The sequence below is a fragment of the Rhinolophus ferrumequinum genome, chromosome 21, assembly GCF_004115265.2.
Source record: "Rhinolophus ferrumequinum isolate MPI-CBG mRhiFer1 chromosome 21, mRhiFer1_v1.p, whole genome shotgun sequence".
NCBI lineage: Eukaryota > Metazoa > Chordata > Mammalia > Chiroptera > Rhinolophidae > Rhinolophus > Rhinolophus ferrumequinum.
The window spans coordinates 34,948,685-34,962,981 of NC_046304.1; the positions used below are offsets into that span (position 1 = coordinate 34,948,685).

The 14,297-nt window shown below is 51.7% G+C and overlaps 1 protein-coding gene across 9 annotated transcripts; it reads left to right on the forward strand.

The window, feature by feature from the left end:
- Positions 1 to 4,020: 4,020 nt before the first annotated feature.
- Positions 4,021 to 13,254, forward strand: COPZ2 (COPI coat complex subunit zeta 2). Of its 9 annotated transcripts, none has more exons than XM_033088986.1 (9): positions 4,021 to 4,160; positions 4,933 to 5,007; positions 6,566 to 6,647; positions 7,164 to 7,255; positions 7,702 to 7,757; positions 8,471 to 8,548; positions 10,476 to 10,527; positions 11,092 to 11,177; positions 13,156 to 13,254. In XM_033088986.1, exons 1-8 carry the CDS (start codon positions 4,050 to 4,052, stop codon positions 11,155 to 11,157), a joined length of 612 nt encoding a protein of 203 aa, XP_032944877.1. In that variant the 5' UTR covers positions 4,021 to 4,049; the 3' UTR covers positions 11,158 to 11,177; positions 13,156 to 13,254. The 9 variants fall into 9 exon arrangements, with proteins under 9 accessions (XP_032944877.1, XP_032944875.1, XP_032944878.1 ...); XM_033088984.1 differs by having other exon boundaries at positions 11,139 to 11,177; XM_033088987.1 differs by lacking the exon at positions 13,156 to 13,254 and adding an exon at positions 11,829 to 13,136.
- The last annotated feature ends 1,043 nt before the right edge of the window (positions 13,255 to 14,297 follow it).

Here is a 14,297-nt window from a genome sequence, read left to right on the forward strand (position 1 = left end):
CAGCTAATCCAGACATCTGGCACCTTTCTTACATGGTAAACATCATTAGCAAGCTTGTTACCATTAAACCATCAGCATAGGTAAAGCTCTTCTGCAAGCCACCTTCTCTCCCTGTGCACCCCCTATCACAGCTGTTGTAAAAGACTGCCTCTCAACCTTGGCTGCACATTAGAACCATCTGGGAGGCTTGTAAAAAATACCAATGCCCAGGTCCCATCTCTGACCACTGAAGTCAGAGTCTCCCAGAGGGGCCCTGGGCATGAGGATGTTCTAAAAGCTCCTTCAGTGATTCTTCTGTGCAGCTAGAGTACAGAATCACTAGCTTGAAGCAAGAATCCAATTTGGGTGAAAAAGAACAACTGTGGTAATGGATGAGCACAGACTAGCATTACCACCTGATTTTAGGATGTCCTCTTTCTCAATCCCAAAATGTCTTCTTCCTTGATCTAGCCAGTGGAAACGCCTCATTGTTCATTCCTGTCTTGGTGTAACATTTTTATAAAGCTGAGTTCAGCTGTCCTGTGTGTCCTCACTACGTGGTCCCAAACAATGTTGGGTAATTTTCTTTGTATAGTTCTCAGTGTGGCTTGTCAAAATCAGGTGCTAGCTATTATGAGGCGGGTGTTTTGGACTCAGAGCTGGGTTCAAAAATCTGGCTCTTGCCACTTACTAGTTGTGGCCTCCAGAGCTGAAGGGAGATAATATTCATATTCACAACGTTTAACAATCAGATCCTGTGCATAAAACCACTCGTGCAAAGAGCTGAGCTTGAGGTCCCTTTCTTGCTCAATTCTCTCTCTGCCCACCCTACAATTTTATTATGCCAGAGAAAGCCAAACATGTTACAGAAATGAGAGCTGTCCTTAGGATGGTCAACTGGAAACCCACCCTGCAGACAGAGCAGGGAAGCTTTCATATTCTCTCTGGAGGATGCCACAAGCACTCACATCCACACCTCACATTCCACACACACCACCCCCTCTTGACATTATAGCAGGAAGGGTAGAGAGAGACTGTTACCCAAGGGAGCTGTTTCTTGTCACACAAGAACAGATGCCGAAATCCTAGGACAGATATCACAGAAATGTGGCAGCAGGAGGGTGAGTCAGAGAAAAAGTAATGCTCTAACCTCCAAGATATACCAAGGCCCCGAGGGTAATCCATTTGATTCTCGTCTCCTGGAGATTCTGAAGGGCAGAGTGTGTGTGTGTGTGTGTGTGTGTGTGTGTTTTCAGGACCAATTCTGAGTCCACCTATTCCACAGACTCCAACCCCCAGCACACCCACCCTGAAGGGAGCAGAGAGCAAGCTCTGGCTTCCTCATTCTGGGAAGGCTGTCCAGCTGCTTTTCTCCTGCACTTGCTCGCTTCTCAGGTGTTGTGGGGCTCACACTGTAAAGTCCTCTTGGGGCGATGTTCTGTGGAAGACACTGTCCCAACATTTGCATTTTTACACGGAACCTCTTTAAAGGGGTACCTTAAGCTGGGGGTCCCTGAGGAGAGAAAGTAGTCCTGGGGTCTCTGATGAGAGTTTGGGGAGGAGCCATCGAGGATAATCTCTTCCTTGAAAAGTTCAACCTGAGAGCTCTGAATTTACTTACTCACCACAGCACTTAAGCTGTAAAGAGATCCTGCTGATTACAAGAGCAACTGACCAGGTGATGAGGATTTTGTGGTTCTTAAGCTTCATTTCCTGGCCTCTCTGTACCAGCCCCTCTGCCTCCTCTCCGGGCCTTCTTATCCATTCATCCTAACTAACTCATCTCCCACCTCTCCCCAGGGAGTCATACCTGCTCCATAAGTGTCCTATCTTCCCAGGTCTTCCTCCCTCCCTCCCTTCTGCAAGGGAGGGACTCTCTGAACCTCTCCCACTGTGGGTACCGTATGCCACACAGAAGCTAGGAAATGCTTCTGGAGGCTTTTTGGTGTTGTCCTTGTAAATATGAATTAAAAATGGACTGGCTCACAGAACTATTAAGGCATCGAAATAATCAAATCAGTATTTTTTTATATATAATATATCAAGCTGGCATGACAACCGACATAACTTGTGATGATCTGGAAGCCGAACAAATAAAATACTGCGTCTTCCCCCCCGTTGCACCAAATAGTGTTGGTTAATGTTCACTATTCTAACTCTGATAGCCTGCAAGGAAGAGTCAGGTGTGCCTTCTAAATCATCACAGAAAGACGTTCCCTAGATGTTTTCCTCAGATGTTAGCATGGATTACTTTCTCAACTCCTTCAGCTTTTTGTTCAAACATCACCTTCTTAAAGGCTTTCTCTAGTGACATTAATGAAGAGGACATTTTGCCCTGCTCCCCGCAATCCCTCATATTCCTGATCCCCATTCCTGCTCTATTTTTCTTCATAGCACTTAGCACCAACTCACATATCTATTTTTATTATGTCTTTCACAGAAATGTGTGTATACATACAAACATTTGAATATAAACTCCATGAGAGCAAAGATTTTATTTTATCTGTTCTTGTAGCCCAATGACTGGAAAAGTACCTGGTACATAGTAAGCACTCAATAAATATTCGTACAGCACATAAAATATGGTTTCATCGATAAATACATTTTAATTATTATTTGTTTAAAATAGGTAGTCTGTGAATATTTACACATGGTCACCCTCATCCTGAATTCATTTATTAATTCGCTTACTAATCAAATGCTTATTACGTACCTATCCGGTGCTGAGCCCTATTTGGGCCCCCAGGGATTCCACAGTGAGCAAGGCATACATATCAGCTCTCTTCTCATAGGATTCAAAGTCTGGTGAAGGACCCTACACGTTTGTAAACAAATTAGTTAAGAATAATATTTAGAGACTGAAAAAAGTATAATGTAAGAAATAAGTAGGATGCAGAGATGGAGAATGTGACCGGAGAGACCTATCAAGTTAAATTCGGTGGGTGTCAAGAGAGGGCCTTTTGGTGATGACGTTGAAGTTGAGACTACTGAGAAGACCTGATACTATTCAGCGGAGGAAAAGGCCCTCTGGCCCTGGTCTGGAATGAGTGTGTGTGGTGTCCAACATAAGCCTTGAAGAGAAAAACGAGGAAGAAATGTTGAGTCTGAAACCTCAATTCCATCTCCAGTCAACTGCTTATTAGCTATACAATCTTGAAAAGGTCTGAGTCTTCCTTTCCTTAAAATGGGGGGGGGGGGTAATACCTACCTCACAGGTGTGGGTTATATTAGGTAATGTATGTGAAAGTGTTTAAGTGTAAAATGCAGGCGCGATAGTGTTTTGCGTCAATACCGTTAACGCTAACAACGGAGTCTTCATTTCCCACTGGCCTTGAGGATCCTGAGGGGAAAGTTTGTCCTCTGATATACTTAGACCCAAAAAACCAAAGCCTGGCAAAGCCTGATGCCATTGGTGGAGTATCTGTGCTGCTAGGCCTCTGTCTTGCTTCAGATTGTGTCCTGTCTGTGTCTTGGGAGCCTGCTGGGGAGGACCCCCAGGGGCCATGGCTCCCTTTCCCGAGCAGTGTGACAGCACTGGGAGAACCTGTTCTGCACAGAGGGGTCTCTCCAGAGCTGTCCTCGTCTACTCTCACTGCTAGAACCTGTCCCTGAGACTCGAAGGATGACCTGATCTATTTGTCCCCATGGTACCTACTAGAAGTTAGAGACGAAACTAAACTTTGCCTGTGTTTTCTGCTAGCCCCAGGACAGCCTGCAGACACCGGTGCAAACCAAATCCACAGTCCAGAGAGGTGGCAGAAGGGGACAGAGGGGCTGGTCCTGGGACGAACTGAGGGTGCAGAGAGCCCTGGGCTCTAAGGAAGGGAAAGGAGCTGAGGAGGAGAGGAGAAAAGAGGGGTGGGGAAGGACAGCTGGAGTGTGGGGCGCAGGGCAGAGAGGACGGGAAGGGAAAGTAGGGAGGGCGCAAAGAAGGAAAGGGCCCGGGAAAAGGAAAGGCACAGAGCCGGGAAGGAGGGGAGGGCGGTGGCCTCTTGGGGGGCGGCCGGGCGGGCCAGGCAGGCGCGGAGGCGGGGCGGCGGGCGGCGCTGTCAGCGCGAGCGGCGAGCGGAATGCAGCGGCTGGAGGCCTGGCCACGTCCGCACCTGGGGGTGGGGGCCGCGGCCGGCCAGGCCGGGGGTCCGGCGCCGCCCGCCGGAGCCGGAGAGCCCACGGGGCCGCGGGTACGGAGCAGACGAGCGGGCGCCAGGGTCCGGGACGGCGGGAACAGGGCCGGGGTGGGGGTGGGGGCAGCCAACTCACAACTCGCACGCCGGGCGCCGGGAACTTGGTGCCACCACCAAGCCTCCCAGGGAGGGTGTCGGGCCAGGGCCGGCGAGAAAAAGTTCCTCCCGGTGCGAACTCGCCAGGCCTGTCCTGAGTCCGTGTGGAGCTGAAGTTCTGGATCAGTTTGGAGCAGCAATGGGGAAAGCTTGGGGGTGGGGGTGGATTGAGATTCTGCTGGGAGGAGTAAGGAGTGGTGGGGCTGCCCTGGGCTCGAACTCCCAGGGGCGGTAGGGGCTGACATGCGTGCTTCCGGAGCCCACCCGGGTCAGGGGGCGGGGGGCGCGCTCAGAGCGTGGGTCCAGTCTCGACCCGGGGTCAGCTGGAAGGAGGAGGCGCACCGCTGTCCCCCCGGCCCAGGTTCTGTGATACACTCCGACTCGGGCTCTGGAGCAGTCAGTGCATGACAGAACTTGGGCCCGGACGGACCTTCTGCACCCAGTGGGCACAGTTCCCACCCAGGGCCTGCAGTGGAACATCTGCCTGGGAGTGGAGCAGGCGCCGGAGTTGACCCTTGTGGCTCAGGGTTGGGCCCGAACCAGCTATGGACTTTTGGGGCTGAGGTCCCTGGAGCCTGAGCATGGACTCCTGGGCCGAAGGTCCCATAAGCCAGTGACAGGGCTTCTGCCTCGAGTCAGGGGCCAACGGAGCTCCCCCCTTCCCCCGTGTCAGTTACAGGAACCTTCCCTCTACACCATCAAGGCTGTTTTCATCCTAGATAATGACGGACACCGCCTGCTGGCCAAGGTAACCTCCCACCCTCACCAAAGAGCCCCTGAAAATGTGCTACAGCCCCAAGAATAGAAGTCCCCAACCAGCTGACTCTTGTCGCAGGAGAAACCCCACTGTGGACTGAATGAGTCAGAGCAGCTCAGCTTAGACCCTCCAAAGGTCATTCTGTCCATTCCCCTGCCTTGTGACACTGCTGGCCCCTGAAGAGGGGGACGTATCTCCCCTGTATGTTCCCCTGGTTCTACTCATGTCCCTGAAATGTCTTCTCATCAACCTTTCCACTGTCCAGCCAGACCCTGGGCATGGAAGGGACCTCCTGAGGAGTCAGTGGAGTGTTGTACCTGGGACCCAGGAGTCCTAGTCCCCAAATTCTAAACAAGCAATACCCACTTTTCTTCCACAGCTTAGTAAATACTAAGGATTTAGTCTGAGGAGTCTAAGAATTTAGAACCAGACAATTTTAGAGACCATGTAATCCAACTCTTTCCCAAATGAAGAAAATGCAGTCTAGAGAAGATAAATGAGTTGCCGGAGGTCACAAGTGTTAATATCAGAAGAGATCTGAACTCAGGTATTTTGACTTGGAACTCAGGAGGGTAGTTTTCACTGCACAGATTATTCAGTTATCTGGTATCTATCCCAGTGAACACAGCCTGGACAAACCAAACTAGGGTAATCTAAAAATAAATGCCGATGGTCAACACCTTTATCTATAGAAGGGCTACAGTATCTAAATTAGCTATGAAATACCTGAGAGATTTGTTTGTTTGGGGCTGAAACATTTTGTCTTCATACCTTCGGTGGCCAGAGAGACTCCTAATTTGCCTGCAGAAGGAGTACTAACTGGCAAAATACACATCCAGAAAATTGAAAACTGAGTTCGTGATGCCTTGCTCCAGCAGATAGTCAGAGGTGGATCAGCCATGCCAAAGATTTTAGGACCTCCTCCCAGCAGGACACATCCATGTTCAGATTAAGAAAGTGAGAGAGGCTCACCAAAACCCAAACAAAACAGCATTGATTTAATTGTGCAATGTATGCCGCGAGCTTTTCCTTAGATATTTAATACTCCACTATAACCCTGTCTGAAGTTACACCATCCTTGGTGTTGAATCCTAGCTCTGCCACTACTACTCTGAGATGTTGGGGAAGTTACCTGACCTCTTCACGCCTCAGTTTCCCTATATGTATAGTGGGCATAATAAAGTAGCTGTTACGATTGTTATTGTGACGAAGGACCCCTGGCTGTGCCCTCTTTCCTGTAGACTCAGGTTGGTGTAGAAACACTGTGACCTAGTGTGACCCCAATCCTTAGCACACTGCATATCTGCTGAGTGTACAAAAGCCTCCAAGAAATCAGGAGAGAACTCCAAAATCAGGGCTCAAAATTCCTCTACTTTTATTACTTTCTTTGCTTATAATTTGTGTTTATGGGGACACAGCAGTCAGGCATAGAGGACAATAAAGATGAGATGGGGCAGTTGACCAGCATCCACCGTTCCCTGCCACCCATCCATGCAGGAGCCAGGCTCTGTGCAATGGCTATCAACCCTTCTCCTTCCCTTTCTCATAGTATTATGATGACACATTCCCCTCCATGAAGGAGCAGATGGCCTTTGAGAAAAATGTCTTCAATAAGACCAGCCGGACTGACAGTAAGTGTCCTCCTCTTCCTCGCCCAGAACTCGGATGTACACTGTCGTCTTCTCCATCTGGACACATCTGCCCCTGTTGGCCCCCCACACCCACAGACCATTCCCTTCAAAGGTTCTTTTTCTTTCCCAGCTGTTCTCCTGTCCCTGTGGGGAAACTTCACTCCCCACCTCTCTCAAACTCCCCACCCCCAGGACACCTAGTCCTCTCTCGGGGGAAGAAGCCAACTGGAATGTGGGTCTCCCCCAGCCTGGAGCTGATCCAAGGAATGGCGCATGGTGGGAGGGAGTGGAAGTTCTACTTTGCACTGGGTTTGTTGACTCCTGAGAAGGAGGCAGCCGCTAGAAATAGAGGCTGGAGGGAAGGACATGGAGTAGCCTATGTAGTGTCCCTAGTGCTAGTCTTTCTGAGGATTCCTTGGAAAGGGAAGAAGGAAATAGGGGGAGAGGTGCAGAGCTGGAGACAGCGAGGAGGAGCCAGGCAACGTGGCCAGAACTGAACGTCCCCTCCAATTCTAGGTGAGATCGCATTTTTCGGGGGCATGACCATCGTCTACAAGAGCAGCATTGACCTCTTCCTGTATGTGGTTGGCTCATCCCACGAGAATGAGGTGAATTCAGTAGGTTGGGGTAACAAGGAGGGTCTGTCTGTGACGGAATGGCTTGGAGTCTGGGCTAGAAGTTGGGTTCTAAAGGCTTACCATTGGTACCCCTCCTTCTAGGCTCGGGGTTGGGGAGCAGCCAGAATGATTTTTTTTTTTCTGGTACAAGGCATATCCAGGATGCCCCTTAGGTTCCTTGGGAACCAGAAATGAAGCCTGTGAAGCTTCTGCAGAAGCTTTTGTTTCTTTCCTAAACATCACTCAGTGTCACACCGTGGGGTGCTCCAAACCCATACCCGGGAAGGTGCCCTCCAAGTTCAAGCTGCACTCAGTCTCTAGCCCCGTCCTCTCTGGAAAGGAACAACTGCCCATGTAAGTGGGCTCTGAGGCCTCCTTTCAGCCTTCTCAACCTCAAGCTCTCTCGTTTTCCTCCTCCCTTATCTGCCCATCCCCAGCTGATGCTCATGTCTGTTCTCACCTGCCTGTTTGAGTCCCTGGTCCACGTGTTAAGGTGAGTGAGGACGTCTGCCCTTCAAGGCCCCCAGCCCCTAGGCCTTTGTACATCACAGAGGCAGGGCCCTTCCTCCCTGCTTTTCTCCTGAAGTCCCCAAGAGGCTGAGGCTAGAGTTGGATCATCCCCCTTCAAGGCTGCTGCTTTTTACCTGACTGCCGTGGAGTCACCCAGAGCATTGCCATGCAAGGATGTGGCCAGAAAAGGAGTTCTAGAGAAGCTAAGTAACTTGCCTGAGGGTACAGGCTGTTTCTATCGGCACAGAGACTCAAACTCAGGTTTTTAGACGTGAAGCTCAGGGTGGATTTCACTGCACCTCCATTCAGTTATCTGGTATCTATCCCAGTGAACATGACCTGGGGAAACGAAACTAGGATTATCCAAAAATACATGTCTCCAGTCAACACAGTTGACTGTAGTAGAGCTGTAGTTATCTAAACTAGCTATGAAATGCATTAGGGGTGCTATGGGGGGGCACAGTGTCCATGCCCCAAGCGTGTGAGGTTGGGCAAGGAGGGCTTAAGGAAGCAGGCCTGTCCGCTGCTCAGGAATCCCTTGCACAAGCACTGCCCTCATTTGTCCTTGACACTGTCCTTCCCGGTGCTTGTTGGGATGTGGTGGGGAATGTGTGGAGGGGGGGGGTCAGTATCTCCTAGGCAGGGGCCCAGCTCCTCCTGGCCATGGGGAGGCTCAGGAGCTGCGTCTGCCTCCAGGAAGAATGTGGAGAAGCGCTGGTTGCTGGAGAACATGGACGGAGCCTTCTTGGTGCTGGACGAGATTGTGGATGGCGGGTGAGGAGGGGGTAGAGAGAAGAGGGGCCGGTCAGGGACACTCAGTAGGAGGAGCCTTTGAGGGTCATCAGCTCTGGGTTACACCCAGCGCATTGTTGGCTCTCTAGCCACGTCTTCCTCCCTTCCTCCAGCCGATTCCCTGTGATCTCATCCCCCCACCCCACTCAGGAGGATGGAGATTCGTTTCAATGTTAGCCAAAGTCAAGCAAACAAGATAGGAATCTGATGTCCAGCTATGGCTAACTGTTGAATAGGCAGCATTTAGGGGAAACGGTTTGTTTTCCAGGGCCCAGGAGAAGCAGGCAGCACAGATGCTTGCCCCTGCGTGGAAGGACTGTGTTCAGGCAGAGCCCTGCTGTTTTCACACCTCCCACTCTTACAGCTTCATTCCAACCTCGGCTAGACATGTAAACTGGGCCGGGTACTTATTCTCCCGAGCCTCACTTTCCCCACCTTTCAAAGGGGATGATAAGGGAACTACCTCATAGGGTGTGGGGATTAAATAAGGTGCTGCCGGTCAAGTCATGGTTCTCTTTCAATAAATGTCACCTATTGGTATGCTGTTATATTCTTAGGAAGCTGGAAGCCCTTATGGAAAGGGTTGGCTAGTGGATTTCCATGTTGGATGGTAGGGAGACAATAATCAGGAAGAAAAAGATATTCTGGCTCTGGGACAAAGGATAATAGAAACTGGTCATCTTAAAGACATCCGTATGCCTCTATGGTTACATCTGTTTTATCGATGAGGGAACACAGGCTCAGACTCAAGTGACTTGCCCAAGGTCATAGCAGAACCAAGATCTAAAACGATGGGCTCTTTCCACAGCTGTACCACACGCCCAGGGGCGGGGAGCTCTGGGAGATGGCTCCCTGTTCTCTCCCTATGGCTGCCTGCTACTGCAAGGCCTGTGAATTGCTGGGACCCGAAAAGGAAAGGAATAAGACCAGGTTTTGTAAAATCAGACGTATACACAATTTGGTGGAACCTCTTTAAGGAAAACACACACACACACACATTAAACATTTTTTTTAAATACATTTTGTAAAAATACAAAATGAGGTGCAGGGCTTAGGAAGGGCCTGTGCAAGGGAGGACGTAAGCTTTATAAGCTTCTGGGTCTGTGCCCTCAGAAGGCCCCGTCTGTGCCCCTTGAGTAGCTCAGTTTCTCTCCCACGAAAATCAAGGAAGTGTCAGTCGAGTCAATGGCTGAATTGGAGCTTTGGCCTGAGATGCTTCTGTCTTTACGGGTGAAAGGACCTCTGGTGAGGGAGCGTGGGGCTGGGGTGCCCCTGTAATGGGGCCTGGAAAGGGCTCTCAAATACTTGTTTACTCCCCTGGGACTAGGACAGCAATAAAACTAGGCTTCTGCCCTGGAGGAGACTCACTGAGTAAGGAGTACTCTGTCTCCGTCGTCTCTATGCCAGCCACACTGAGGCCCTCACCCCTACCCCCTGCTCACACCCACAAATGGCTCCAGAGCACGCCCAGTGAGTGCATCATGACAGAGTGCCCACTCGCTGGGAAGACTCGATATTTGGGTCTATCCAAAGGGAAGATAGATTCCATTTCTTTTGTATACAGCATGACCCCATGGCATATAACAAAAGTGAAAGAAAATAGGGACCCCCCCCCCCGGGAGGCGCCCTTCCTTCACCACATCTGACTCTGGTCCTAAACCTAGAAGGTGAAGTGAACTTTCAAGAGCTCGGAGTTTTTGAGTCCCTGACCCCGTGTGTGACCAGCAGGTTTGAAATGTAGGAGAGTCAGAATGGAGGGCTCCCCGTGCTGAGGGAGAGGTGTGACTTGAGAAATATCAGCGGGAAGGTCTGCAGGAGGGGGTATGCTGCAGGGTGTGGTGAGGGCGGGGAGAGGCCGCAGAGGGGAAAAGCGTGTCCGATGTTCCTCCTGGTTTCTGTCGCCTTGTAGCGTGATTCTGGAGAGCGACCCCCAGCAAGTGATCCAGAAAGTGAATTTTAGGGTGAGTCTTCCTGCGTGCCCCCTCACTCGCATCTCCTCCAGGCTGCCCTTCCCATCCTCCCTGCACATGGGGCTGCCAGGGCTCAGACGATGGGAACCCCGTCTCCTGTAGCAGAAGCAACTACTGGGACAATGCACTTGTGGGGGGAGCGGCAGTTTGGGGGCAGTGTCAGTAAAAGCGATCTCCTGTCCTCTCCCCCTATAGAATCCCCAAGCATCTCAGCATCCTCCCTGGTGGGAAGTACAAACTGGGGAAATAAAGAAACTCTCAAAGAGACACCAGGTGGCTGCCTTGGCCTTGAGGTTGGGGAGTGGGGGTCTAGTCTAGATAGAACCCCCCCTGCCCGGATTGGTCTCCCTTGCCCTTTTCTCCCATATTTATTCCCTTCATTCCTTTATGATCCTTGTACCATAGACGGGCGCCAGAGGTCCTGGCTTTCAAGTGACAGGCTGTAGCCCTTCCACTAAACAGTGATACAGGTGCAGTCCACGATCCCCTAACCACTGCAACACCCATCACCTCAGCACCTCCCCCAAGCCCCTTCACCTCTATTTTTCCATCCAGTACCCTCACCCTGGTCTGACCACCCTCTTGACACTGCTTCCCCACAGGCAGATGACAGCAGCTTGACTGAACAGAGTGTGGCCCAGGTAGGTCCCCTGCATTGACCGGATATGGGCTAGAGAGAGAAGTAAAGCAGAGCCTCCCAGGGGGACCCAGAGGGGCTATCAAGGCTGAAAAGTCAGGGTGTGGGAGGGATGAGGCAGCAACAGGCCTTGCAGAGATTCATGGGAGGCTGTCAGAGTCTCCAAGGGGGTGCCAAGCTGGGCATTAATAAGTGATGCACGCCTTATCGGCAGCCCACCTCATCTCCTGGCTTGGTGTGGCTTGCATTGAAACCCTAGGGTGAGCTGCCCACCCTGGAAATGTCTGGGTCACTTGTCCCCCAAAGCAACCCAGGGACTCAGGCCACTGATGCTCCTCCCAGCATGGAAAGGATGTGAAATAGGAGTTTTCCTCCAAACCCTCATTCCTCATGGTTAGGGTCAACGCTAGAAAGGTTAAGGGACACCTAAATCTGTAGTAGGATCTAACTTTCTCCACTTCCCACTTTGCTACCTTACCCCTGAGTGACCTGGCTGTGGAAAAGTCCACACCCGCCAGTCCCCTGCATGGTCCTATCGGGGGGTGCATGTGGGCAAGGGAGAGGTCCGTGGGTCTGTGGCCTGACTGGTTTCCCAGCTGCACAAACTTCCTGCTTGTCAGGCTGACTGCTTGACCTCTATTCTATCTGCCCACAGGTCTCTCTGCTCAGACTAATCCTGCTTTTATGGAGCTTCCTGCCCTGGCACTAACTACCTCCCTCCTGCTGTGGTGGCCCAGGCCAAGATGGGTGTGTAACATCCCGTGTGGAGCCCCAGGTGTGGTGCCCACTTTCCTGTCACTGCCCTTGGTGCTCACCCTACCTCTTCCTCCTCCTGGTTTCCTAGGCCTCCAAATACCCTACTGAGAGAAATGTGGCTGCATGGCAGTTTTCACATCCAAAAGAGGTTAGGGAGCGAGGAGCAGAGCAGATAAAAACACAGGTGCTGTGAGTACATCCCAGGATGTACTCGTATGTTCCACCTTACCACCTAGAATCTGGTGACCTAGGGCAAGTTACTCAACCTCCCTGGGCCTTGGGAAATCACAGGACACTCCTCATGGAGTTATTATGAGAATTAGATGAGCTAATGCACGGAAAGCGCTTAGCATAGCCCCTATTTTTCCAAAGGGGGAAAGAATGAAGACATAATACTTTTAATGGAATTCTTGAGTAAAAATCAAGGAAGTTGCCGGTAGTGAATGGAAGATGAAATGAGGAGAAAGTTAAATTCTGGCTAGGAGAAGCAGAAGAACCCCAGGGTCAGCCTGTCCCTGAGAGAGGAGAGAGACTGTGCAGGAAGAAGGGACAAACAGTTTAGGATGGCCCTTTTTAAAAAGGGAATGAGGCTTGGTGGCTGGAGGGACAATATGAGGGACATACCTGGAGTCGCCACCACATTGGCATTGTGTTTGCAGTTGTATGGATTCGTGTAAGCGTTGGACTGAGGCTGTTTCCTCAGCAGGACATGACAGTGAACAATTTGAATGCATGTGTCCCGTAGCAGTGTCTGGCAAGCCACCATTTGCCAGCTATGCCACATCAGCAGTGGGTTGGGGTGGGTGTGGAGGACACACTGCCAGCCAAGGCCAGAGCTAGAGTTTTGCTGAAATGTCTGAGCTCAGGAAGTGTCAGGCCTGGGCTCAGTCTCTGCCTGGACGTGGCACTGTGGGCGGGAGCTTGCATGGCGTGGCATGGGAAATATGGGGCCTGCCGCCACACCCACCGCTGCAGATGCAGAAACCAGAGGGCTGGGCAGCCGTGGGCCTGGGCTGGGAGCTGGCTGCAGCCAGTTTGGACTGCTCTTTCCATCCGGATGGCCTGTCCCCACGTAAGCCAGGCAGAGATGAGTTGCTGCCACCTAGTGAAGGGGAGTTGCAGGGACCCATAGAGAAGGTGGGCTTAGACCTCCCTCTCACTGCAGTGTTAAGGCACTTGACGTTTCCGCCAATTCTTTCTCTTAACTCCCCCCTCCCCACCCCTAGGTTCTTCAGTCTGCCAAGGAACAAATTAAATGGTCGTTACTGAAATGAAGGCTGTGCATTTGAGGCTCCCTGCCCCCAGATCATTTCCCCAATCCTGGCGAAACCTCCCCCCCCCGCCCCCCCCCGCAAAGACCCCAGGGGACAGGAGAGACACCTCTGTATCCCAGGCCCTCCCAGAACTGACTCCTGAGGTCTCTGGCCAGGGACTCTGAGAAGCAAAGGTTTGCCTTCAGCACTGAGTCACCCCTCTCACTGCCCCTTGGACGGTGAGAACCAGTTGAGCTGCCTTAAGTCAGACCTAGACATCCTGGCCCCAGAGCCCTAATAAACCTGCTTTTGTCTCCTACCAATGGTCTCCTTCTCTCTTGGCCCGGGGAGTGTGTGTGTGTGTTCTGTGAAGGGCGCCTGCACTTTCTGTGGCTCATCTTCAGGATGCCCAGGGCATCGTGTGGTGGGGGAGGGATGGGTCAAGGGAAACGGGGTGATTTCACATTGTGAGGGGGTGCGACAGGGATACCATGAGGCTACATACGTGGCGAGGGAGACTTGGTATGATTGTGTGACACGGTAAAATAATAATAGGAGAAATGGCACATATTCAGGAAAAGGAGACAAAAGGTGGTACACACGTGGCCCCACGGGGATTCTTTGAGTCACTTTTCTATTCCCAGCCTCCAGAAGGGAAGGGCGTAAGGCTTCCTCTGGACAAACTGAGGAACAACACGCCTGTTTTTCTTGGCATGCCCGGGACCGCAGAATTCCTATACTGGCATATACCCTGGGCACTAGAGCCATGCAAGCTTGCCACGGCTGGCCCGGGATGCTGGCGGCGAGCAAGCATCAGCCAGCCCCCAGCATGCCTAAGTGTCCAGAACACCCAGTGCGCTCCAGAGGGTGTGAAGAATCGCAGCTCCAGAGGGGTGGAGAGGGACCCCAGGGGCAAACGGGATGGACAGAGCAACTTTCTGGGCGACTCTCCTTTTCTCTCCCCGTCCCAGAACCCCACCCCCACCCCCGTTTGTCCTGTTTTTCTGACGTGTACACTTTCTGCGTCCATGTGCTTAAGTCCCGAGAGAGTCTATAATATTCAATCCCCGGAGACTCGTTTTGCTTGATCCCGTGCTAACTGTAGCCCCCCGGTG

Coding starts and splice junctions, on each gene's coding strand:
- COPZ2 (XM_033088981.1), top strand. CDS start 4,050: ATGCAGCGGCTGGAGGCCTGGCCACGTCCGCACCTGGGGGTGGGGGCC. Junction 5,008..6,565: donor GACACCGCCTGCTGGCCAAG/GTAACCTCCCAC, acceptor CCTTTCTCATAG/TATTATGATGACACATTCCC. Junction 8,549..8,834: donor GACGAGATTGTGGATGGCGG/GTGAGGAGGGGG, acceptor TTTGTTTTCCAG/GGCCCAGGAGAAGCAGGCAG.